The 27,195-nt window shown below is 38.8% G+C and overlaps 2 protein-coding genes and 1 pseudogene across 2 annotated transcripts; 1 reads left to right on the top strand and 2 right to left on the bottom strand.

Annotated features, from left to right (window-relative positions):
- Nucleotides 1-8,550: 8,550 nt before the first annotated feature.
- On the bottom strand, nucleotides 8,551-12,755 carry LOC149402780 (uncharacterized; annotated as a pseudogene).
- Nucleotides 12,756-18,572: 5,817 nt separating this feature from the next.
- LOC149402779 (putative folate-biopterin transporter 2) lies at nucleotides 18,573-22,235 on the bottom strand. Its single transcript, XM_089608527.1, has 9 exons — nucleotides 22,200-22,235; nucleotides 22,010-22,093; nucleotides 20,800-20,832; nucleotides 20,204-20,297; nucleotides 19,591-19,850; nucleotides 19,425-19,520; nucleotides 19,058-19,348; nucleotides 18,710-18,952; nucleotides 18,573-18,608 (listed from the first exon to the last, which is right to left on the bottom strand). Exons 1-9 carry the CDS (start codon nucleotides 22,233-22,235, stop codon nucleotides 18,573-18,575), a joined length of 1,173 nt encoding a protein of 390 aa, XP_089464653.1.
- Nucleotides 22,236-24,985: 2,750 nt separating this feature from the next.
- Nucleotides 24,986-27,025, top strand: LOC149402778 (uncharacterized). Its single transcript, XM_089608198.1, has 3 exons — nucleotides 24,986-25,641; nucleotides 25,719-25,798; nucleotides 26,567-27,025. The coding sequence occupies exons 1-3, from the start codon at nucleotides 25,272-25,274 to the stop codon at nucleotides 26,858-26,860; spliced, it is 744 nt and encodes a 247-aa protein (XP_089464324.1). The 5' UTR covers nucleotides 24,986-25,271; the 3' UTR covers nucleotides 26,861-27,025.
- The last annotated feature ends 170 nt before the right edge of the window (nucleotides 27,026-27,195 follow it).

The raw sequence follows: 27,195 nt of genomic DNA, 5'->3' as shown, positions 1-27,195 counted from the left end.
AGAGATTGGATCACGGAGAATAATCGGGTGACATTGCAGTACAAAACCGGTGTTAACGAGTTTATTCACGCTGCAAGAAGATTCCCTAACGAAAATGGCAAATATCGGTGTCCTTGCAAACCTTGCAACAACGTGAGATGGCACGACATCGGGGTTGTCAGGAATCATTTGCTGAACAAGGGGTTTACCCCAGGCTACACAAAATGGTATCATCACGGAGAGCTCGAGCGTGTCGTCCTTCCTCATGAAGAAGATTCCATCGGAGGAACAGATCAGAGAGGAATAGGAGGATTGCACGGTGCTCTGGAGGATATCAGGGATCACGAGGATTTCGACGATGCTACGGAGCCGACCCAGAGCGAGGTGCGTGCAGAAGAGCAAGTGGAAGACCTCTTTGCCGAGTTGGAAGCAGAATTGTACCCTGGATGCAAAGAGTTTTCTTCTTTGTCGTTCTTGGTTTCGTTGATGCACCTCAAAGTCACGAACCATTGGACGAACAAGTCGTTCACAGAACTCTTGCAGCTCTTGAAGAAGTCTCATCCAGCTGGTAATCGAATTCCGGAGAAGCACTACGAGGCAAAGGCGAAGCTGAAGCGTTTTGGCATGGGATACGAGATGATCGATGCGTGTATTAACGACTGTGTCCTATTTCAAAAAGATCTCGCGGAAGTCGACGTGTGCCCAGTATGCACCGAGAGCAGATGGAAGCCAACTGGGAAAATGATACCGCAAAATATTTTGCGATATTTTCCCCTGAAAGATCGATTGAAGCGGTTGTACGCATCTCGACACACGTCGCTTCTTATGCAGTGGTACGAAAGAGATCGCGTCAGGGAAGTTGGTGTTCTACGACATCCTGCGGATGGTACGACGTGGAAAAACCTGGACGAGAGATATCCAGGCTTTGTTGCAGAGCCTCGAAACGTGCGGCTTGGACTAGCTGCGGATGGATTCAATCCGTTCGGAGAAATGAGTCTATCGTACAGCATGTGGCCTGTGGTACTAACTGCGTACAATTTGCCGCCTTGGTTGTGCATGAAGAAAGAGTACTTGATGCTGACACTTTTGATCCCGGGGCCTCACTCACCAGGAAAGGACATGGACGTGTTCTTGCAGCCAGTTGTCGAAGAGCTGAAAGAACTGTGGGAGACCGGATTCCGCGTTCGAGATGGCGCCAACGATGAAGTGTTTCAATTGCGTGCCGCGCTACTCTGGACGATTAACGATTTTTCGGCTCGATCCTATTTATTGGGATAGAGTGGCCAAGGGTTTCTCGCTTGCCCGACGTGCAATCTTGACACACCGTCCTTGAAAGTCAGAAACATGATCGTCTACTACGACCATCGTCGATTCTTGCGTACGCGTCACCGATTGAGAAAAAGCACCGATCACTACAAGGATCGCCACGAGAAACGCAGTAAACCCGAGAAGTTGACTCCGCAAGACATACTCGCTCAGTTGGCTAGTGTGTCTTGTACGACAACTGGCAAACATGCTGGCTCCGTGGGCAGAAAACGAAAGCGAGCCGAGTGCTAACTAAATTGGGCCAAGAAAAGCATCTTTTACGAGTTGCCGTACTGGTCAGATTTGGAGTTGAAGCATAACATGGACTTCATGCACATAGAGAAGAACGTGTGTGAGAATCTTCTCGGAACCATGCTCAGCTTAGAAAAGAAGAACTACGACACGGATAAGGCGAGGTTTGATTTGATGGACTTGGGCATCAAGACCGCTCTCCACTTGAAAAAACAAGTGGATTCGTGGTACAAACCGCGAGCATCGTACACTTTAACCCTTGATCAGAGGCAGCTATTTACCGAGTTCCTCCAATCTCTCAAATTCCCAGATGGGGTCGCTGGGAATTTGAAGAAAAATGTGACTGCTGATGGAAAGCTCACAGGTTTGAAGTCGCACGATTTCCACGTGATCTTGCAGAGGTTGTTGGCTGTTGGTATTCGTCCTTTTGTGCCAAAAGAAATACATCAGACGATCTCCGAGCTTTGCAACTTTTTCAAGCTGATAAGTTCGAGAACCTTGAGAGTAGAAGATCTTGAAAATGTGCAAGAGTCTATCATCGAGATCTTGTGTAAGCTTGAGATGATATTTCCACCAGCTTTTTTCACGATCATGATTCACGTGACGATTCATCTACCAGAGGAAGCGTTGTATGGCGGCCCGGTGTATATGCGGTGGATGTACCCATTTGAGAGATACCTTGGGACGTTAAAACATTTTGTCAAAAATAGAGCTAGACCAGAATGCTCTATTGCGGAAGCTTATGTTGTAGAAGAAGCTCTAACGTTCGTTGCAAGGTATCTTGAAGATAAAAAAAAAAGTGTCGATGAAGTTCAAGTGCGAGAGCTCTCTGTTTTTCGATCCGAGATGTGTGTGCCTTATGGGATGATGAAATCGATAGTATTAGACGATGAACAGAAAGAGAACGCGGAGTGGTACATCTATACCAACTGTCCTGAAGTGGATCCATATTTGACGTAAGTTATCGTTGAGAATGTGTTTCAATTCATTCTTTTATATATTGCTATTGAAGTAATGTTTTTAATAACAGTGAGCATTTGGATCTCTTGAGCGAATATGGAGTTCGCGATATTGAAGCGGAGCATAGAAAGAGGTTCAAAATTTGGTTTGAGAAGAAGGTAATAACACAATATCAATGCAATTTTTTGATAAACGCACAAGTGCTAATCAATGCTTTCTTTCGTAATCAGATTTTTGATATGAAAGCTAGTGGTTCTGACGTGTCTGACGAGCTCTATTCGCTTTCTATCGGTTCCCTTCAAGTCGCCTATCAATATCCGAGCTGCTTTGTAAATGGCGTGAAGTTCATCACTCGTCGTCGCGATAATCAACGAGTCACTCAAAATAGCGGTGTATGTGTGCTTGTGGATGATTTCACTTACTATGGTTGAATGGAAGATGTCATCGTCATGAACTATAGGCATAACAGTAGTTTTGTATTGTTCAAATGCATTTGGTACGGTGACAAGTATCATGCAAACCGACTAGTGCACACCGATAAGACTACTGGAAAAACGAGTGCTTATACTGCGAAACAATGGTTTAAAGAGGAGCCGTACGTACTCGCGACTCAAGTCAAACAAGTTTTTTACATCGAAGATCTTGTTAAAGGCGGCGACTGGGAAATCGTCCAGGAATGCAATCATCGAGGGATTTGGGACATTCCTGAAGTTGACCCCTCCAACTCAGCATCGATCCCATTGACTATAGAGTTGTCAAACATCGAGCGTTTGAATCATCGACACGAAACCGATGAAGCTGAGTTAGTGACTCTCGTTGACGATGATGAAGAAGACGATGAGGAAAATGAGAGACGGGTCGTTTTTGAGGGAGAAGATGTTGATGTCGATATAGAAGATGATATTAACATTATAGGCATAGATGACGATGAATAAGTAATATCTTTTTTGTATGTTTATTTACTATAGTATGTAACCACGGTTTTCCTCCGCCATATGTGAGGTTTGTTAATAATAAAATCCGTGGTGCCGTCCACATTTTTTTTAAACAGAAAACTAATATTTATTTACTAATATTGTTCACATCTTACAGGATGTCAGATGCAGGTGGAGATGAGTCTCCGCTACACCGTTCAGGAGTAGGTGGAGATGAGTCTCCGCTAGAGACACCGGGTTCCCAAGGTCCTAAGAAAACAAGTGGACCAACAATCGGCTCTACTTCGGCAAAAGCAGCGCTTGGGGTACCCGATGCGAAAGTTGTTAGGTATGACCTACTAAACCAAACCTTCTACCAGGACGTAAGGAAAACAATAAAAAAAAGGTAGGAGTATTCAACAACCGCGTCGGCGCTTTGGTGAAAGTCCATATCCCGGTCACACTTCGTGATTGGAACGAAGTGACGCCCCAGATGTTGGGCAATATTCTGAGCGCACTTCATTCCGAGTACACTTTCGTGTACAAGGATGATGAGACCGAGGAGCTGCTTCCGGCGGATTGCTTTCGTCATCAGATTGACCAGACTATCATTCACGATGCAAAGCGAATGAGGCGCAACCAAAAGTCTAGATTATCAGGGACTTTCTTAGGCAAATGTTGTGAGCAAATAAATGTCGCCAAGAAATAAATCCCAAAAGGATGTCAAAAAGACGATTGGGAGAAGGTGATAGAGGAGTTCGCAACTGACGATTGGAAGGTAATGTATAATTCAAAAAAATTATGTTATCTTCTATGAAATCGAATTATAACGCAATTTGATATGTGCAGAAAAAGTCTACTCGCAACAGGGACAATTCAAAGAACAAGAAAACGAAGTCCACACAAGGGTCGATTTCTTTCTTGGCTCATCGACATTTGAACGTAAGTTTATTCTAATTTTGTAATTTTTTTTTGCAATAAATACATTACTCATATTTTCATAAGAACTGCAGAGTAGGGAAGATGGGACTTTGGCCTCGGCGTTAAACACGTGGGAGAAAAAACATCAAGATGATCAAGGCAATTGGACAACAGATTGGGCGCAACAAGCATTTGTAAGTTACTTGTGTTAATTACTTAATAATCAAGTTTCGATAATCTTAATAATTTTTTTTAACATATGTTTGAAGGCACGAATTATGACTCAAGTCGAGGATATTCAGCGACAAGCAGCGGAGTCAGGCCAAACGTTTGACATAGACCAGGCGGAGCAGTACGCGATGGATACTATTCTCGGGCAACGTTGAGATTGGTATGTCGGGATAGGTCCCTCGATCCCGAGATCCTCGTATCTCTTGGCTCAGGCTCAGGACGACAGCTCGTCATCGGGTTCTTCATCGAGGCGCGTTCCAGATCCAGTGCTTAGCGAGCTACAAGAAGCGTTGGCTGCACAACAGGCCGCAATGGAAGAGATGAGGCGTGAGCAACGAGCTCAGATGGAGGCGTTTCAGTGACAGTTCTTTGCCTACACACAGCAGCATCCGTCTCCCATGAAGACATCCCCCGCGATGATGCACCCTGGGACGACGCCGCCATCAGCTTCAATGCCGAATGTTCAGACGCCGCCATCCGCTTCAATGCCGAATGCTCAGACGCCGCCACCAGCTTCGATGTCGAATGCTCAGACGCCAGATTCGGTAGAATTTCAGCGATATCGTTCGAGCGGCAGCGCACGAGGAAGATCTGGCGGAAGAGGAGGCCGTGCATTCAAGAATTGGAAGACTTCGAGTGAAAAAGGGAAACAAAAGGAATAGATTGTAATTTTTTTTAATTTATTGAACGTAAATTATCAAATTTTATGAATTTAATATTAGAATTTCTATTAAATTATTTATATAATTATTCTAATTAATATTATATAATAATTATTATTAAAATTATTTAATGAATTTAACAAAAAAATATTGATTCTAATAGAATTTTTTATAAGTTCATTCTATTAGAATCAGCATTTAAAAAAAAAACTACAGACAATCAGATGCGACTAGTCGCATCTGATACTTTCGCGGGAAAAGTATCAGATGCGACCAGTCGCATCTGATTGTACTGTAACCCGCCAAAATATTAGGCGGGGAATTACTATCAGGTGCGACTAGTCGCATCTGATACTTTTCCCGCGAAAGTATCAGATGCGACTAGTCGCATCTGATACTATATTTCCCGCTTTAATATCTTATTTTGGAGTATATTTAGGTGCGACTTTTGGTGCGAGAAGTCGCACCTAAACTGTCGCACCTGATAGTGATGACTTTCAGGTGCGACAAGTCGCACCTAAAATCATCAGGTGCGGACTTTCAGATGCGACTTTGTCGCATCTAAAGTCGCACCTGATGATACTTTAAGGTGCGACTGTGGTGCTTTCAGGTGCGACTTTTGTCGCATCTGATGCTATATTTTGTACTAGTGAATACTTACATTTTTTGGATCAGCTACTGAATCTTCAAGCTTTGACTCCTCCGTCTTCAGTCTTAAAAGACTATCGTCAAGCTTTTTGCTCCTCGACACTCTGAACTCATCAGTGATGACACCGTAATCTTTCGAAACCTAATCATCGAGACGAATAAGAAAAGTGAGCGGACACAATCTTTATCTCACTACGATCTACAACGAGGTGCTTAGATCGCACTGTGTTTATGGGATTGAAGTCACGGAGTTCCAAAAGGGGGAGGGAGAAGTCGGCCAAGAGAGAGAGAGAGAGGGAGAGACTCTTGGTCGAATTTTCTGAATCACAAAAGTGTGTGTGTTGCCTTCTCATGAACCATTATTTATAGTAGTGGAAATGATATATATTCTTGGTAGTTTCCAAAATATATTATTTCCTTTTAATGTGTTCACATTAGTGAATCAAAGCTTGGCCCTTGAATCTCATCTCATGAATCTTACTTTCTCTCTTAGCCATCAGATCAATATCTATGAGATTTTATTTACTGTTTAAATATAGAATATTTATTAATGAGAGAATAAAGGAAATATCTTATTTCTTTTTAAATATTATTCTCTCCTAATTTTCATGAGAGAGAATAAATGACAATATCTTATTTCCTTTTAAATATTATTCTCTCCTAATATCCATGAGAGAGAGAGAATAACTGACAATATCTTATTTCCTTTCAAATATTATTCTCTATAAATTCTCATGAGAGAGAATAAAAGACAATATCTTATTTCCTTTTAAATATTATTCTCTCATAATATTCATGAGAGAGAATAAAGGACAATATCTTATTTCCTTTTAAATATTTTTCTCTTTGATTTATTTAAACAACTAAAGAGAAAATATTGGTAAGTACCAATAATAGCATGGGTGAATTTTTGCACACGGCCAAGGGGGGATTGGTGCATGATCACGCTCAAATTGTGCAATCGCTAAGCGGTCGTTGGTAGCAAAAGAAAAACGGAGTTGTATCCACGAGGAGGCAAAAACTGAAAATGAAAACCAAACGTCAAGTGGTAAAAGAGATTGTTTTTATGATTAAAAAGTTTATAAAATCAAAGAGAGAAAAATACAAGACGTCGGGATACTCAATTGCTCCATTTACCAATTACCAATACGGTTCCACACTTATAACTCAATTACAAGTTTCACATCTCAAACAAGTAATCAGAAAATCAACGTTAAGATCAACCACTAAAACTCATGTATTAATTTAAGAACAAACTCTTCAAATTAAAACCGTGAATAAAATCTCGCCGACTAAACAAAACGACGATATATCAAAGTGTGATTATAACGCAGTAAAGAATTAGTCTAACACAGTAATATTCTTATAACAAATTTTATAGGCAATCCCTAAACTTACAATATATCTCATCGATAAAGTTGTAATAAAGGAAAACCACAACATAAGTGTTATAAGAAATTGATACTCTTTAAAAATCACATAAATCAAGCATGACTAAATTCGTATGAAAAATAAAAGAGTATAATTTTATGAGAGGAGAAAAAAGTTTGATTCATAAATAAATTAAACATTAAAGCACAACAAGTGGAACCATAACCGGATAGGTAAATTTACACAATTGAGATCGCTCTTAGCCTTGCTAGCTAGAAACTTAACCAAGAACACAACTCATTCTCACAAAATTCTAGAGAAAATAAGAGAGAATGAAATGATATTATTTAACTAATTTTCGGAATAAAAAATGTGTTGTTAAAAATCTAAGTCAAAACCTCTTATTTATAGTGTTTTAGAGGTGGCAAAATAAAGAGAAACTAAAATAAAATGGAAACCAAATATTACACACATAAATATTGATTTTCAGAATTACAAATTGCATTATTTGGGCTGATTTTGGAGACCAGCGCTGAAGTCAAATTTTTTGGTCATCTTCGCCAGGTGTCATGCACGAATTGGTTGCTTTGGAAGTTAATTACACATGGCAATGGAGGAGTGGTTGCCTTGATGAAGTATATATCCCATAATGCACACTTGCCTTTGACGAAGTCAGACTTGATTTCTTGGGAAAATACTTTCCATAATGATAATGGAAAGCCACGCACGTGAAGAGAATTGATGTTGTATGCTGTGCATGGAAGAGTTGACTTGCGGGATTGTATCTTCTTCACCAAAATAAATATTTTCTAATAAAAATTATAATCCTTAAAAATCATGAAAATATTTGAAATAGGACAGACAAATATGAACAATTAAGCACAAAACTATTACACGTCTGTTTACTAATCACAATCTCCAACCAGCTTATTACTAGTCTCTAGCAATTCAAGCGAGAAACAGTCATGTCATAAAAAAAAATACTAACAACGTTACCTAAACAATTCAATCAAAGAGACTATTAAGCATCAAAATCTGCTATCTAAATTATTTCGGTTATAACTACAGAGTGTGTGTATGTGTGCGTCCCAAACCAATCAGTTTACCACAATGCTTGATACAAAACAACTTTGAACAACCCTCAAATATCGGCCTCGACTTCACTAATCGTCAAGGGTATTGATTTTTTTGTGTAGGCTAGGATTGTCTCTTGTGAATTCGGAAATAAAAGATGACACTCAAAATATGGGAAATGCTATTTTTTTAGGATTGACGGGCAAACTAAAATTGATCACAAGATAGGAAAATCAACCGCTAAGAGCCTTCCACCAATCATACCACCAATCCAATATAAGATTTCTTGGAGACTAAACATGGATATATGTACAAATAATATAAGAGTCTATATAAGAAGAAGAGAAGAAGACATGAAGAAGATGAGAAGATTGGATATTATGAAGAAAATAAGAGAGAGAGAGAGAGGGAGAGAGAGAGAGAGAGAGAGAGAGAGAGAGAGAAATATTACAAAGAAGAAGAAGAAGAAGAAGAAGAAGAAGAAAGACTAAATAATAATTCATCACTTTTTTTTTCAATTTTTCTTCCTTTTTTCTTGTTTTCTTTTTTTTTTTCTTTTTTTTTTTTTTTTTTTTGCTTTTTTCACATTTTAATGAAACAAACAAGTATAAAATAAAAGAAGCTGATTTATACGGAGTAAAGGATGGAGAAAGAACATAGAGAATGACTAAAGAAGAATGAAAGAGAGGAAGAACGAAGAAAAATTGGCTCTAAGAATCAAGTATCAATGTTTAATCAAGAATCGTCTCACAAAATATCCAAACAAACCACCAACCATGTAGAGGAGCTCTAAGCAGTGACTAAACCAATTCAAATAATCAATGAAAGTTCGCAAGCTGTTTTCTCATCTCACTGACTCTCATGAAAACTGTTGTGCCTAAACATGAAGGTTTATCTCGGCCAAAATGTATCAAATACCATGGTACCATGAGGGTTTAGTACGAACACACACACAAACTCTAAGTCATTTCCTAATAATGACATAGCAAAAGTTGATGCAAAATAACCTAATCAATCTTATATTCAGGCAAAATCATAAACATTTCCACAAACGGATACTATATCTAAGCATGAATGCAAAAGACTAGCTCTAAGCATGAGTTAGCAACCACCCCCAACCAAAATCAGACAGTGTCCTCAATGTCACAAAAGATAGAAAATGAAAAACATAGGGATCAGAGTACACCTGGATAGCGAACAACACTAGAAACAGCTCGTCATGTGTGCGAATATCTGAGAATGCGCAAAATGATAACTAAAAAAGAAAATAATAATAGTAATAAAGAAAAGAAAAATATAATTCAAAAGGATACAATGAGGTACAAGAAGACTACTCGGACGGGTATACCGGAGCCATTAGAGTGATCTCTTCAGGCTTGGGCCACCGCTCAACATAGTGCTTCAATCGCTGGCCATTGACCTTGAATGTTCTCCCGTCGCATGGATCCTTAATTTCAAAAGCTCTGTGGGGAGATACTCTTTGAACTACATATGGACCAGTCCACCGGGACCTCAACTTCCCAGGTTGGAGATGCAAACGGGGGTCATAAAGATGAACTCGCTGCTTCGGCTCAAATTCTTTCTCAATATTTGCTTGTCATGAGCCGCTTTCATTCTTGCCTTGTAGATCTTTGAGTTGTCGTACGCGTCGTTTCGTAGCTCCTCTAATTCGACCAATTGGAGCTTTCTGTTAATGCTTGCTGCACCGATATCAAAGTTTAGGGTTTTGGTGGCCCAATGTGCTTTGTGTTCTAACTCGACATGTAGATGACAAGCCTTTCCGTAAACTAGCCTATAGGGAGACGTCCCAAGGGGGAATTTTTAAGTGGTACGATATGCTCAGAGTGCGTTAGTCAGTCGTAAAGACCAATCTTTGCGATCCGGGTTGATCGTCTTTTACAAGATTTGTTTGATCTCCCTATTAGCAAGTTCAGCTTGCCCATTTATCTGTAGGTGGTAAGCCGTTGAAACCTTGTGGATTACCCCATACTTTTGCATCAATGTCTTGAAAGATCGGTTGCAAAAATGAGTACCTTGATCACTGATGATTGCACAAGGTGTACCAAACTTTGGTAACACATTCTCTTTTAAGAACTTTATGACTGGTGCATTATCATTGGTATGACATGGTATGGTTTCCACCCATTTTGAGATGTAATCAACATCAAGCAGAATGTAAAAGTAGCCAGAAGAAGGTGGAAATGGCCCCATGAAGTATCCCCCAGCGATCAAATACTTCTATGACAATAATCGGGGTCAAGGGCATCATGTGACAACGAGAAAGGGCTCCCAACTTCTGACATCTCTCACATGAACGGCAATAGCTATCGGTGTCCTTGAACAAACTAGGCCAATAAAGACCACACTTTAAGATTTTTGCGGTCTTCTTCATAGAAAAATGACCACCACAAGCTTCATTATGGAAAAAGTTCAAGACACTGGACACCTCATCATTTGGAATGCATCGTCTTATCATCTGGTCAGGACAATACTTGCAGAGATATGGATCATCATAGTAGAATTTCCGAACTTCGACAAGAAACTTGCGTTTATCTTGGGCACTCAAAGATCAGATGGGATTTTGGTGATAGAGAAAAGGTGTTCATCGGGGAAGTTGTCATTGATGGCAAGACCCTCAAGGGAGTGGTTAAACTCAAGCCGAGACAAATGGTCTGCCATAACATTCTCAACTCCTTTCTTGTCCTTGATCGTTATATCGAATTCCTGCAACAGAAGGATCCGCCTATTAAGACGCGCCTTAGCATCCTTTTTGGAAAGGATGTACTTAAGGGCTGCATGTTCTGTGAAAATCTTGATAGGTGAACCAATCAGGTAAGCACGAAACTTTTCAAGTGCAAACCCCATAGCAAGCAATCCTTTTCAGTGGTAGTGTAGTTCATTTGGGCACTATTGAGTGTCTTACTTGCGTAGTATACTACAAAGGGCTTGCCGTCCCTCCTTTGACCTAGAACGGCCCCCAATGCAAAATTACTTGCGTCACACATAATCTCAAATGGTAAGTTCCAATCAGGTGGTTGAATGATGGGGGCATAAGTCAGCTTGGTGACGAGAGTACGAAATGCGTCCTCGCATTGTTGTGTCTAATCAAACGTGGCTTTCTTTTCTAAGAGGTTGCATAGTGGTTGAGATATAGCTAAAAAATTATGTATGAACCTCTGATAGAATACGGCATGTCCATGAAAAGAACGAACATCCTTCACAGTCTTTGGGGGCGGCCACTTTGAAATGAGCTCAATTTTGGATTGATCTACCTCAATTCCTCGTTCAGAAACAATGTGCACTAGACAATGCCAGATGAAACCATGAAATGACACTTTTCCCAGTTGAGCACAAGACCTTTCTCGATGCACCTTTGAAGAACAGCTCATAGGTTAGATAGGCATGCATCGAATGAATCTCCAAAGATAGTTAGATCATCAATGTATACTTCCATACATTTTTTGACCATGTCGCTAAACATACTTATTATGCCCCTTTGAAATTTGGCAGGGGCATTGCAGAGGCCGAACGGCATACGTCGAAAAGCAAATGTTCCAAAAGGACACGTGAATGTGGTCTTATCCTGGTCCTCTAAAGCAATCTTTATCTGATAGTAGCCTGAATAACCATCGAGAAAGCAATAGAAAGGATGACCTGCGACTCGCTCTAGAATCTGATCGATGAATGGAAGTGGAAAGTGGTCCCTGCGGGTGGCAGTGTTAAGCTTTCGATAGTCAATGCACATACGCCAACTCGTCACGACCTTTATTGGAACAAGGGCCTTTTTTTCATTCTCAACAACTGTGACTCCGGATTTCTTGGGGACTACTTGTGTTGGGCTAACCCATTTACTATCCGAGACTGGTTATATGATACCAGCATCCAACAACTTCAAGACTTCTTTCTTGACAACCTCTTTTATTGTGGGATTCAGTCTTCATTGTGGGTCTCGTCTTGGTATAGCCCCTTCTTTGAGATGAATGTGATGGAAACAAATTAAATGGTTGATACCTTTGATATCAGCAATCGTCCAACCCAACGCGTCTTTTTGTTCACGTAATGTGTCAATCAAATGTTTCTTTTGTGACATATTGAGTTTAGATGATATGATAACAGGAAAGGTATCACCAACTCCCAGAAATGAATGTTTGAGACCATCGAGAAGTTGAGCGAGTTCGAGTTTTAGGGTCTCTTCATTTGACAGTTTTGGCTTTGTTCTCTCTTGCGGTAGCTCTTCAAAGCGTGGTTGCCAAAACTTAGTTTTTCGATCTTGCGAGTCTTTAACTATCGCCAAAACATTGGATGTCTACTCTTGATCGAAAAACTTGAAATCATGAAGAAGATTGGATTCTTCGACGAGTGTGTCTATCATGTAGGTGTGGGCAAACTCGTCTTCATCATGTGGTTGCTTTGCAACGTTGAAGATGTTAACTTCCATAGTCATGTTTCCAAAAGTCATCTTCATGAGGCCATTTCTACAATTGGTTAGGGCATTTCCTGTTGCAAGAAAAGGCCTTCCTAATATGATTGGAATTTTCGACTCGGAGTCAACCACAAAATGTGTATCCAAGATCAGAAAATCCACGGGGTAGTAAATTTATCAATTTGAACTAAGACATCCTCTATTATACCCCGAGGCTTCTTCACATATCTATCAGCCAGTTGGAGCACTACACTTGCGCTAAGGTGTAGTAATGCTTGGCCAAAAAGTTGTGTCCCAATGTAGCATGCCAATGCGCCAAGGTCTAGTAATACTACCATAAATAATTATTTAATTCTGCAAATACTCATATTTCATAATTGATGCTGTCAATCACAATTACAGCTAGTGAGATTATAATAATGAAAAAATTATTATTTGAAAGTTCTTATCCGCTTTTATCAGAGTCGAATCGGGGACAATGGACCTAGTATTAGAAGCTTAACAAATCTGATGAAAGACGAAAAGTCCTTTCTTTTTTCTACATCGATTTGTCTAATATTGGTCTGAATCCTCCTTGGTACTAGAATTATATTTATTCATCGTGACGAGTGTCTACTGATATGGTCAGTTCGTGATCAAGATCCTCCAGGTTCAACCCGTGTCGAGAAAAGTAAATTATTTCGTTATACTTTTCTTTATACCTATAAGCCCTAAGCATTGTTGCTTCCTCAGGGAAAGATTCTTCCGAACGTACAAACTTCGGAAGTGCGCGTAATCTATCGGTTCTGGAATCAACACTTAGGTGAGAGAACATTTACCTTCTTTCAGGAAGGCTAGGTTCCATATCTGTAAATCAATTCTCACTCGAACCATGTTCCGCAATGCTATGATTAGCATGATAGTGGATTTTAGCGAATGAGTCAAAGAGTGCGGTTACATAATCCAGTGTCCAGGATCAATTCAGAATTTAGATCAAGTCCTACTGTGACCATTATTTGTGATCTCGGTTAGTGTGTCGTAACGGTCCTTAAACGACACATCTACAAGCAAGATCTATCCGGGACACTTACCACCAGTGTAGAATGCTCCCACTAAGTGATCAACCTTCACTTGTGTTCCACATATATGATTTCAAATTCAGCTACCCATGCATGAACCAATCATTGACCAGTTTTAGTTCACCGCCCAAGCTTAGATGCAATGCATGTGACTCAGTTTGATACAGAGACTATAGGTTTATGAATGTTTGATAAATCTTAATATATAAGAAATAACGCTTTCGATTCAAATATCTTATAAATGTCAAAACTTTATTTTATTAATATTTCAGCGAGAATTTAAAAAGGCATCTTCTCGTGGGCAAGAATTCCTAACAACTCCTACTTTGGAATGTGTAAGCATGTGATGTGAGTTGGCATGATTGATTTATGGGTTTGGTTCAAAATGTGGTTCAACTATAGGTGGCAGTTGTGATATAGGAGGGAAGGGAAGAACAATTTGTCGATGTGTGGGTTCATGTGTGGGAGACTATGTGGTTTATTGTGTGATAGACTGAGTTAGGGTGTTTGTTGTGATTGTGTTTTGTAGTGTATTGTCTATGTTTTGTGTATTTTGGAAAGGACTAGTGGATTGAGGAGTGTGGACTGGTGGTTTGTGATGTGTCTCTATGATTGGTACTTGGTGAAGACATGTGAGGGTGGGGACCAAGAATTGACCTGTCATTATAGTGAGACACATACATATATGGTAGGAAGCAAGTATTGAAGGGTACTAGTGTAGTGTTACGTGTTTTCTGAAACAGTTCTATATAGGGAAAATGATGCTCATTGAAGATGACTGAACGTGTTATGTGTTGTCAATGGTGCCCACAAGAAGAGTAGTAGTGTCTATTTGTGTACATTTGATGTAATATAGTCTCATGAAGACTCTTGCTTGTAATTGCTTATTCAATAATAAAAAGTTGAAACGTTCATTCAATCTTCCTTGTCTGAAGCTTTATGATAAAACCTTAGTCTTTTAGTCCATAAACAAACTAAACAACTTACGAAGAGACAAATGTAGATTTGCATGAACAAACTCCTCGTAGTTTGCTTGAAACGATATATTCGCAATCTTAGGGTCAAAGGACTATTGACCTCAGTACGATTGTTAAAAGAATCTATGATGTCTGGTTATGAGGCATTGAGAGTTGGAGACTCTATAGTTCTTCTAGGTATCTTCCGAAGGTACTGAATTGGCCAGTGTACTTCTAGAGACAAGATAAGAACAAACCATTTAACCTCTTATGTCTCGAAGTCACTATGTATGAATTGCATCATGCTTACCTTAATCCTGAAATGAGACATGCCATTTCACAGCTTACGTATTCTCATTTGAGAAAGTCAGAGTTCGGACTCACTATGTGATTCCGAACAGGGCCTATTGGTGAAGTACTAAGTTGTGAGAATGTCATGAGTAACTTTGTGAAGTTCTCATAGATATGGAATTCATGTACAAGATTGCTGAAATGCAATGTATGTCACCTCATGCTTTGTTCCTTGGAGTGTGAATAAATGAACTGGCCAGTGTCCAAATTGAGTCCTGACCCTTTTGGATGAAACAATGTGACTTGTTAGCTCCTCGTCAATACATTGTTTCTAACTTATTCACAAGCGACAAAGGAGTTGAGGAAATAACAGCTAGAAGGGTAAAATGGTAATTTAGTAAATCTCGACTAGCTGATGACATTCATGAAGGGTAAACATAGATAATATTCAGTGGATCCGCTCATTATAATTAGGTGAATTCTTGAGTAGAAAATAAATTCATTTGAACCGAGAGATTTTCAGTGTCAGCTCTTTAGTGGAGTCAGTTGGCATTAAGCTAAACTTGGAAAAGGTTTGTGAACTTTTGAGTCCAAGTGTTTAGCTCAAGCTTTGTTCATTTGGGTCCATGAGGTCACTGTCATGAATCATATCGATAGGAATAGTTAAACTGGAAGCTAAGTCAAAACAAGAACGAAAATTATCAAAAGGGTATTTTTGTCTTTTGAGACATATGATGAAATGAATGTCAATAATTTTTTTTTTGACAAGGTCATTTGATGACATGCATCACTCGGCCAAAATAAGTTTTATTGGGCCTTGTGGATTAATTTCATTTCATAAGAATTTTATTGAAAATTCTTAATGGGCCTTTTTCATGTTGTCATGAACAAGTGGAAAAGCTTCTAGAAGGCCTTTCTAGTATTAGAATAGGCGCCCACCACCCAAGAGGAAAGAGAGAATATTTTGTGCATAAATGTATCAAGATACTTGCCAAAAGAAAAAGAGGAAACAAATTTGCATGTGTATGCATTAGGGTAATCGGCCAAGTGAGAAAAAGGCAAGCCAAGGAACAAAAAAGGAAACAGATCCAAGCCTCTAGGAGGCTGCCTTGGGCGCCCAAAATGGAATGGGAAATAAGGGATTTTTGCTCATGAATATGTGATATTCTATAGAAGAGGAAACTACCTTATTGAAGGTAAAACCTCTCCTATAAATAGGAGCCCCATTCCTCACTTTTCATTCATCCAAAGTTTTAGAGATTGAGAGCTTCTCTCTCCAGACTTGGCCGCCCCTTCCTCTCTCTCTCTCTCTAGTTTATTTTCGATTTTTTGTTTTGGCACCTAGGTCCTCATTCGACCTAGTGTTTAGCTCTGCGACTTCAAGACTCGTTCTTAAGTCGTAGTGTTTAAAAGTGTCCACTCACTAATTCCTTCATTTCGAGTGATTTAGTGATAGAAACTTTCGTGGTTGCTCGAGGTGCCGAGGAAAGAAAGAGGGACGTGCTGCGAGGGGAGACGAGCGTTGCAAACTTTCCAAAAGCTTCTTCAAAGTTCAAGCTTCAAGAAAGGTTAGTAAACTTCTTAGCTCATAATAGTTTTTAATTACGTGTACTTGCTCTTTTGTCTAGGTTAGTAAAAAACCGTTTTTACTTGTAAAAGAAAATTTTTAAAATTCCGCCGCTTACCGAAGCGTTAATTATTTTCTTAAACCCTAGATCGATTCCAACATTATGTAGAAACGGCTAGAGGGATAAAGGCATCTATAAGATTTATGGAAAGGACTGTATCCAATAAAAATGCAGATTGATGACTTATTAAATATGAATTTTTTTTTTGTTGCAAGGCCTCAAAAAGGGAAACATGCACTATTGAAAACTTTTATAAAAATTGTAATCAGTTTTGTGTTTGAACATGACTTCAAAGGGTGATTGGTTTTTTGAAATTTTGGATAGTGTTTTATTTATGATACACGGATGTGACAAATGAGTCCCACCAAAACATATATTGTAAAGAGAATATGGATAGGAGTGTGAGACCCATTTCAGTTATATATTGGTTCTTTCTTTCTGCTCTACCATTTATGAACCAGTCTGTTTGAAGAACTTCAAGCTATGTTTTGAACTGAGTTTTGACATATATTATGAACCTGGTTACAATGGTTTTGGTTTCATTTTTGGATTTGGTGAATCTGGTGAAGTCATCAATGAAATGGAAGTAGTACCTATACCCATCTTGGGACAAATCAAGGGCACGGCCCCATAAACATGAGACTTGATTTGGTTTCTATAGGAGAGAAATTAAATTGACGCAGTTTCCTATAGCACAATCAGCACAAAAAATCAGTTTATTTCTATATATGGTTGTGGTTACATGTCTGAGAATACATTTCAAAATATCCTAACCCTTTGTGTCAGGTATCAACATCAGTAGCACTTGAATTATGAGAAGTATTACAGACATTGGTCTCAACTATAACTTTTTACTCAGTATAACACTTGACACTAGACATGTTTCAAGACTTCAAAGCAGTGCAATTTTGAGAATTATTAGACTTCAAATAGTGACTACAATAAGAAAAGAGATGACCATTAAGAGAGGACACAAAAACTCTAAAATTTGGCTTGAGAGGCACTTCAAGTTGTGATAGATCCAACTGGTACAAGTCATCCTTAAGTAGTGATGCAACCAACAGAACTCTCATAGAATATTGTCCTTGATATGACATTGATCATAAAAAAATTCAATCTAAACATTGTTATTTTTAGTGAATTGAGAGATGTTTAGTATGTTTTTCGTGATGTTGGTAACATGAAGAATGTTTTTCATGGAAAGCTTGTCTTGATTGACTTTTAAAGTTGAATCACTGATATGTAACACTGGAAATGAGGGACCATCATCGACTATGAGTTTGTTCTTGCGGTTGTAGTCGGATTGAAGGTTGATGTTAGACATCTCGGCGGTGACGTGAGTTGTTGCACCGCTGTCCAAGTATCACTCATGATTGGCCTACTCATCTTGATTTGTTGCCATGTAAGATTGTGCTCCTTCTGATTGTCTTTCACTAGTACAAAAAAGACCTTTGGGTGCGACTTTTTTCGCACCCAAAAGTCAATTTTCGCACCCAAAGATATCTTTAGGTGCGACTTTGGGTGCGACTTTTCCGCACCCGAAAATCCGCACCTAAAAGTCTTGGGTGCGACATTTAGGTGCGACTTTCCGCACCTAAAGTCGCACCTAAATTGTCACCAAAATCCGTGGAAAGGCGTGTAAAAGAGCATTGGGTGCGACTTTGTCGCACCCGATACTCTCCCGCCATGACAAGAAATAGTGTTTTAGACGTCACTTTATTATAAAGTGACTTTAAATATTTGGAAAATAGTGTTTTAGACGTCACTCTATGATAAAGTGACTTTAAATCTTTGGAAAAACACATAATTGATGCACTGAATATGCTACATTCTTGAGACCAAAATATACAATTATTTAATTACATAAAAAAAAAAAAAGAGAACATCGTTTTCAAATCCTCATGCCTCTCGTACCTCGTTGTCCAATACACATTTCTTTTGTCAATTGAAAAGAAAATGAAAAACAAAAACATCTGTAACACACAAAATAATAAAAGAAAAAGCATCAGAACAAAACATGAGAGTGAGAACAACACTCTTCTCTTTGTTGAGTAGTGAGGCAGAGTAATATCAGCCAAGTCTTCTCTGAATGGAATGGCTCCAACTCCAGTGTGGCCATTTTCCATCTGCGAGTGATTGGTCGGCTCGTACTTCTCCGGCTCGACGAAAGTCACCACCGTGTCCTTCGGAAACACGAGGATTCCGATGAACACAGTCAACCCTTTGGGCAACGAGCTGTGGATGATCCCGTACCCCAGAATCCATGACACCACTATGATCTGAAAAAAAAAACACGTATCATTTATATTATTAATCAACCTATATATATAACAATGTATGTTTTTTGGTTTTTGTTTATGATTAATTTGGCTAAAAATACTCACAAACATGGAGTTCCAGAACAGCAAGTCCCTGAAAGGCTGCTCCTTCAGGATGTTATGGTACATCACCGCTCCCACCAGAGACCCCACCGAGCCGATCGAGAATATGAACCCCACGTTCTCCTGAGAGAAAGATGGACCGTCCTTTGCATCTGTGTACCAATAAAACATTCCCTCCAGGATGTTCAAGCTCAACGCAAAGGACAAGTACATGTACAAACATGGCCTCCACACACTCGCAGACTTCAGAGTCGTGTACATTGCGTGTCCAGCGGCAATGAACTTCTGATTCACCTGAGTCCGTCTCAAACTTTCAGCATGAAGAGGAAAAGAAGAAAGATAAAGCCGAGAGATTGAGAGGACAAAATACCTGGCGGTACGAGAAGTCGGGAAAATGTGGTTCCTTAAGCATAATCCCAACTAAAAATACAAGGCCGAACGGGATGGTCAACAAGCCAAACACACCCTACAAAGAAGCAGAAAGTGTTTCAAAATATGTGGTGTATAAATGGAAAATAGAGATCGGTTTTCCTGACCTGGGAGCCAATGAGATGAACAAAGACACCGCTGATAGAGAAACTGAGGAGGGCGCCGATGGAGGAGCTCAAGGCACAGAGGCTCTGCATGTCGGCGGCCCGCGAGGGCACGCTTATGCTGTTCTGTGCCACGCAGGCGTCGATGGTCACGTCCGCGATGGCCACCCCTGCGCTCCCCGCTGTCAAGAATGTCACGGCTAACACCAAGTGTAGACTCTCATGGAACCACAGCATCGCCATGGATATCATCCCAACGCACCCTGAAAATCATCCACACATCACAATCTATGAATCTTGAACCTCTTGCCTTGTTCCCAACCTTACAACAACTTAAAAGTGTGCATGTCCTAATTTCTTCTATAAAAGAACCACTTTTTATTTTTATATTATTTGTAATGGGTAGGATTTCAACCACTGATCAGGCCAAATTCCATTTCGGACGGTATTAAATTTGGAAACTATTAAGACTCCATAATGTTGATAACACTTTCCACGCATTACACAAAAGTGGCCGGATATAGGGGGAATAAATCTCAAAATCCAACTCAAACACTTCAAAATAAATAATAAATAAACAGAAACAAGGATGGGATGGGATGAGAGAGAAAGTGACCGGCGAAGACGAAGTAAGGGCGTCGGCGATATCCGAAGACGGGAACGACGTCGGTGAGAAGACCCCAGAGAGGCTTGATGTACTCCAAGAAACCCTTTCAAAGAAAAAAAATCATCACCAAACGAGCCAATAAACACTCCAGAATCATCAAACTAATCTCAGAAATTAAAAGCCCCAAATCATAATTCCTCAACCCTAATTTTTTTCCAATTTTCGGCCAAAAATTCAAACACACCTCAGAATTCCCAGCTTTAAAACCCTGTTTTCAAGAATTCATAACTCACTCAAATCTCAACGGATTTACACGTTCTTGGTCATTTTAGAAAGCCCATAACGTCTACTTTCCAGGAAAAATATCAACAAATCTAAATTAAATCGGTACTGATCTGACCACGTCAATTTACAGAGACTGTTCACAGCGAACTTAAAATCGATTCAAACTCACGTATCCCAGCACAAGCAATACAATCCGAGCACCAAAACGAGCTCAAACTCACTTAAATTCCACAACCCAAGCTCAGAAATCAAAATCCCCAAATCCAAACTAAGAACCCTAATTTTTTCAAAAATCCATTTCGGGTAAGAACTTTTCTTACCTTGATTTCGTGAAATTTCTTGTTCCCGGTGCTCTCTCATCCTTTTCCCGGGGGTGACTCATGGTCGGCGTGCTCCGGTGACTCACGGCCATCGTGGCTCGTCTCGGTCGGAGCGCACGCACAAGGAGGCTCGGCCTCTGGCCGGTGGCGTGCTAAGGAGAACAAGGACAAGAAGATGAAGATGAGAGGATGGTGATGATGGTATGGCCGAGTTGTTCTTGTGGCCGAGATATATATAGTGAGCTGGAGAGAGAGAATGTGAGAGAGAGAGAGAGTAGGATAGAGAGAGAATGTGTTCTTGTGGCCGATTCAGACTGATTTTTTTTTATAACATGACCTAGAATTTGGGTGCGACTTTGTCGCACCTAATAGCCCTTTTGGGTGCGAAAAGTCGCACCCAATAGCCCTTTTGGGTGCGAAAAGTCGCACCCAATGTTTTGACCGGTCAAAATTTTATACAAAAGGGGGGAAAAAGACCGCTTAAAACATTTGGACTTTTAGGTGCGACAAAGTCGCACCCAAAAGGTAACCTTGATTTTTAGGTGCGACTTTGTCGCACCCAAAGGTATTAATGAACTTTTGGGTGCGACTTTTCGCACCCAAATTCAAAATAATCAGCGAAATTTTTTAGTTGCTTCAATGTCTTTTGGATGCGACTTTTCGCACCCAAAAGTCTTTTTTGGTGCGACTTTTAGGTGCAAAAAGTCGCACCCAAAAGTCATCCGCACCGAAAGACTGTATTTGTAGTAGTGTTTGTTGTGCTCCATTGAAGTTTAGTTGTGGCGAGATCTATGGAGATGATCCTTGGTAGCTTAGGTCAATCGATGGAATCATTTGACAGCCATGTGTCCTACTCTGCCGTACAACTGACACGTAGGGCGGTTGTTGGCATTGCGACCACCTAATTTTCCTCGACCATGGACGCGATTTCCATTGTGACCACCTGATTTTCCGCGAACACGGCCATGATTTCCATGTGACCTCTACTTCTGTTTCTACCGCTAAGGAATGCCTAATTTTCCATCGGAGTCGCGTTTGGATCGGGAACAATTGCAGAATTCTGAGCTTTCAATCGCATTTCTTGATATTGTAGGGAAAATTGCAATTCTAGTAGAGAAAGTGGATCTGCACGATTGGTGAGATTCACGACAATTCGTAATCAGATCCTAGTCCTCTAATAATAGAGGATTAGATCGTCATCGCTGATTACTGAATCAGCACAACTCAGATTGTCGAAAATCGTCTTCATCTTCAAGATGTACTCGTCGATGTTGAGGTTGCCTTTCTTCATCATCTGAAGTGATAATCACAATTGAATCACACACGCCTACAATGTGATTTGGAAGATATGGCCAAGAGTTGACTAGATGGTGGTTGAGTTAAGGAAATGATCCACATGCCCTAACATACTCTATGAAATCGATGCAAATAGCCATCTCAGAAGAAGCTGATTGTGACGGAGCCAGATGATATACTATGGATTGTCCATTGTGCTTGCAACGCCATCAGATATGGTGACTTGAAGGAATTGTGGTGTACAAGAGAGAGTTCGTAATAGAGATCCTTTGAGGCCATGAGCGCGAGCAGATGAGAGGACTTGAGTGCTCCAGAACCAAAAATTATTTCGATCGAGTCTGAGACTCAGCGGATTGACGTGATGGGCAAAGTTTTGGTAGATCTGCATCTGATTCGCAGTAGTTTGGTTCCTAAGATCGGTGTCACTTGGAGATGCAGTCACATTCGTCGGTGAGAACGCCATTGATGAACTTGAGCTTTGTAGTCCAGTGGTAGTATTCTGATCATGGTTCTAGTTCATCAAAGTCAAGCTTTCTGGTGCTAAGCTCGCATTGTCCATCATTGTATCTTGGGAGGCTTTCATTCAACCAATATTGTACCACTGGGAGGGCGATAAAAAGCTTCAAGAAAAATCGTCAAACTAAGCTCAACGCTTCTTTTTACATCATTGTGTGCTTATTCTTACCGGTTTTATTAATTTATTTCTACTTGTCTTCTTTTTTCCTTATTATTTATCTATTTTACTAGTTTTCTTATTCAATTATTTATTTTCTTATTTTCACAAATCGTCTTTATATTGCCGCACAATATTATTCCTAATATTACCGGCGTAAAAGTAAACTTTAAGACTTGTGTTGGTTTGCAGAGCCACAACTCCATCTAGAAATCAATCAAGGTTACGTACTAGTGTATATAGACCACGAGTTTGTTGGTAGAGACCAAATGGCGACTTCAAATAGAGCAGTACAAGTGGTATTTAACGAAACAATTAGTGTATTAATTATGTGATGTTTGACAGGTGATATAATGTGCCTTAAATACTTCATCTTGAAAACTATATCATAAATACAAAAAATGTTCGAGGTCATCATCAAGGACTAACACCTAGATGACCATACATATAATTATTTTCCTAGGAACAATGATCAATTATATATACCTTAGTCTATTAGACCTACTTACGACCTCGAACTAATATGTATCAACTCTATAATCATGAGAAGATCGAGCACCGACAACGACCTATATACATTTTATGAACTTAAATTGAGCACAAAAGTCAATACTATTGAGGTGTGGAGCCTAATTGATTGATTGACAATGATTGAAGACCTTACGACGATAATGTGCGGATCGATCTTACAAAGTCAATATTATGTTGTAAGGCATTTTAGTCAAGGGTATTTTGAGGATTTAGGCCCATCTGTTAGCCCTAGTCTTTTCACTTAAATACCATACGTGTCGTTATTGTTTGTAGAAAACAAGTAAGAATTGTAAACACATCTTTCGAAATTATTGTTTATAGAAAGCAAGTAAGAATTGTAAACACATCTTTCGAATTCGGTTATTAGTGAACTTTGCAACGGTAAAGTGGACGTACATCTCTCTTTTAGAGTGAACCACTATAAATCTGTGTAAGTGATTTTATTTTTCATATTTTGATTGTTTCTTGATTAGATCAATTTTGGGCTCAAATCCTAACAAATATGTTCTAACCGAATCCAACACATTCTAAACCTAAATCGTTCACAAACTCAATATGTTATATTCGAATCCATCAAATCCAATAGGGGTATTGCAGTCGATAAAATCTTATAAACAAATATGATAGTTACTGGATATCCTAATACATAGATGTATGCATTCGTCAGCAAGAATCATTTTTATATATAAAGCTCCTAATAGGTAATTTGGAATCGAATTGAAAACTCTGAGCAAAGATGGTTAATCTCTCCGTTTCAGACGTTAAACAATCGAAAGCCTTGACAATGGCATTATAATATTCACGTAGTCGTCTCCACAATGGTCGAGCATATGTAGAGCATAAAAAAAATTAATTATGGAATATACATCAAAATAATGTTTACATTAAGCAAAAAAAAAAATCTATATAGCAAAAAAATTCAGATGAAAAGTATATATATTAAGCATATTGTTACATTTAAAATTTGAATAATTTTTATTTATTCATAGCTTTATTTATAATATTCATGTATTTTCCTCGACAATGGTCGAGCATATATAGGGGCCATACCACGACCCAATAATTAAGAAGAAAAACATAAGAAAGTAAGATTGTAAGTTCTAACCGGCGACTTAAGTATGAGCATTCACCGTGCTAGTCGAGAAAGTTAGACGTTGAACAAGGTGCATGCAAAACATAAGAAATAAATTATGTATTGAAAAAACACACATAAATACAATGCATCTTCCGTCAGAAGTTTTTTCTACACTTTGATATCTGTTGGTCAGCCCTAAAAAAGCATTGAGAATACAAACTATTTATGGAAGATATCAAAATGAAGAAAATTAATTTAGTAAAGTTTTTTATAAATAAATTATTAGCTGTTCTTTTTCCTTCTTTTTTTTTTATCGAAATATAACACTAATCTCTTTTTCATTTTAATAATAATAAAATCAGTTGTCTAATTTTATGATAATTAAAATTATATAATGACTTCTCATAATTTGGTTTACTTTATGATCATTGCAATTTAAAGATATTTTTGTACACTATCATTTTCTCTAGAATTAGCCAAGTCTCTAGCAAAAAAAAAACAAAAAAAAACAAAAAACCAAGGCAGTCTGAGCTAAAGGACCAACACAGAAGGAAATAGACAGGCCCTACAACTTCACGACAAGCACGTTCACTATAATAGCATGTAACATAACACCCCCACCACAACAACAAAACTATCACCAAAAATACATAAAATAAAATGTAAAAAAATACTAAAACCAGAGAATCTGACATGATTACAAATGAAAAAGAAAAAATAGATAGAGATAAATAAAAAGCGAAAGCAGAGACAACAACAATCCAATTTCCAAATGGCCCTAATGACAAACCTCTCAATAAATTCGCTTAACAAGTCCCAAATCTCTCAACCTCTTCTCTAGTTTGTGATACATTAGTGTCTCATAATAAATAAATAAAAAAAAAATAAAAAAAAGCGATGGGAAAAACTAATGGGCCAAAGCTGCCAAGTTTCTGCCTGAGCAGAATCAGGCCCGTTGTTAAAGTCCGGTCACCGACGATACAGTCGAAGCCGAGCGAGGCCCAGAAAGCGGAGCCGAATAATATTGTTGTTGAGGCAGTGAATAAGTCAAGTGATCAAGACTCTAGTGATGATCATCTGAAGCCTGGGATTGGGAGTGGAATTGGAAGGAAGATCATGATCGTCGTTGACTCAACCTTTGAGGCCAAGACTGCTTTGCAATGGGCTTTATCACACACTGTCGAGTCCCAAGACAAGCTTCTTCTTCTTCATGTCACCAAGCCTTCTTCTTCTTCTTCTTCTTCTTTTTCTTCTTCTTCTTCACAAGGTAATAGTTTCAGAAAGATTTGCATGTCCAAAAAATAATGGTTTAATTAATTGTTTTTTTGTTTTCTTTTTCTTAAGGTAAAGTGGAAGAGTTGAGGAAAGACAGAGCTCAGCTTGTAAATTCTCTCAGGAAATTTTGTCAGTCTAAGAGACCTGAGGTAAGATTCTAATTATGTTTTATGAGTTTTGTTCATGCATTTTTCCTAGTTGAGGCCATAATTAAGAATTTGTCTGTGATTGGTGAAAGTTATGAAATTAACAGAAGAAAAAACAAATGAAAGACTACATATTAAAGTAGACATTTTAAACCGTAATGATATAGTAATAAAAAAAAATCTCGATATATTACTAATAATAGTAATAGTTAAAAGAACTAGACTCAAAAAGTTTCATTTCGCAGCAACTTTTTCATAATTTTTTACCTCGGGTTAGTGTAAAATTTTGGTAACAAAAACAAATATAACAATGTGATTTTGCAAAAGCCACATATTCATGCAGTCTGTTGCATCTTAGGAAGAAAGAAAAAAAAAAGTTGGTTAAATTTGACCCTTAAACTTTCATATCAATTTTTTTTCCTTCTATTCATCTTAATTTATTCAATTTCTTTGTAGCTTAGACTAAAAAGGTTTCATTTCGCAGCAACTCTTCGTAATTTTTTTTATAGCAACTAATCCGAATTTTTGCCTCAGGTTAGTGTAAAATTTATGTCACAAAAACAAATATAACAATGTGATTTTGCAAAAGCCACATATTTCTGCAGTCAGTTGCATCTTAGGAAGAAAGAAAGAAAGAAAAGTTTGTTAAATTTGATCTTAATTTATTCAATTTCTTTGAAGCACACACAACAACAACTCTTATCTTTGAATCAAGTGAATGATTGAAAAAGAGAGGGAAATATGCTTTAATTATTAGGGCGCCTTTGACAGGTGGAAATTGAGGTAGCTGTAGTGCAAGGGAAGGAAAAAGGGCCCACAATTGTTGAAGAAGCGAAAAGGCAAGGTGTGGCCATGTTGGTATTGGGCCAGAAAAAGAGGCCCACAACATCGTGGCGCCTTCTCATGGCTTGGGCTGGGAATCGGGCCACCGCCGGAGCTGGCATCGCCGACTATTGCATCCAAAATTCCGATTGCATGGCCGTCGCTATTCGCCGGAAAAATCGCCGACACGGTGGCTATCTGATCACCACAAAGAATCACAAGGATTTTTGGCTCTTGGCCTAATAAGGAAAGTTAGCTCTCGTAATGTTTTTTTGTTACCATATATTTCAATTGATGATTTACCTTTTTTTTTTATTTGTTATTATATATAATCTAAATGATGTATCATGAAATGATCAATGTCCGTTTGTGTATTGGCTGTGCATAGAAATAAAGCAAGTTGTGGAATGAATGATTCGTGTGAGTTTATTTTAATTGGGATTATTGTTTTTCTAATGTTTGGGTGGGGTCACATTGGGTCAAAAGAGAGAACATTTTGTGGTCATAAATTTTTGTCCTTTTGCCTTAGGACAAGTACGCCTTTTCTTTTTTAATTTAGCTATGTGATATCATAGGTT

The sequence above is a fragment of the Urtica dioica genome, chromosome 3, assembly GCF_054948205.1.
Source record: "Urtica dioica subsp. dioica isolate 48M chromosome 3, U.dioica_male_clone48M_v1_H2, whole genome shotgun sequence".
In the NCBI taxonomy this organism is placed as follows: Eukaryota; Viridiplantae; Streptophyta; class Magnoliopsida; order Rosales; family Urticaceae; genus Urtica; species Urtica dioica.
The sequence above is the reverse complement of the archived record's forward strand: the minus strand, read 5'-3'. Positions and strand labels throughout refer to the sequence as shown.

What these genes read in the sequence shown, in the direction of transcription:
- LOC149402779 (XM_089608527.1), bottom strand. Translation starts at nt 22,235, where the DNA reads ATGGCTATTTGCATCGATTTCATAGAGTATGTTAGG. An exon ending in ATCTGAGTTGTGCTGATTCA is followed by an intron (nt 20,833 to 22,009) that starts GTAATCAGCGAT and finishes AAAGGATGAGAG; the next exon opens with AGCACCGGGAACAAGAAATT. An exon ending in AGAAATTTCACGAAATCAAG is followed by an intron (nt 20,298 to 20,799) that starts GTAAGAAAAGTT and finishes TTTCTTTGAAAG; the next exon opens with GGTTTCTTGGAGTACATCAA.
- LOC149402778 (XM_089608198.1), top strand. Translation starts at nt 25,272, where the DNA reads ATGGGAAAAACTAATGGGCCAAAGCTGCCAAGTTTCTGCCTGAGCAGA. An exon ending in TTCTTCTTCTTCTTCACAAG is followed by an intron (nt 25,642 to 25,718) that starts GTAATAGTTTCA and finishes CTTTTTCTTAAG; the next exon opens with GTAAAGTGGAAGAGTTGAGG. An exon ending in GTCAGTCTAAGAGACCTGAG is followed by an intron (nt 25,799 to 26,566) that starts GTAAGATTCTAA and finishes CGCCTTTGACAG; the next exon opens with GTGGAAATTGAGGTAGCTGT.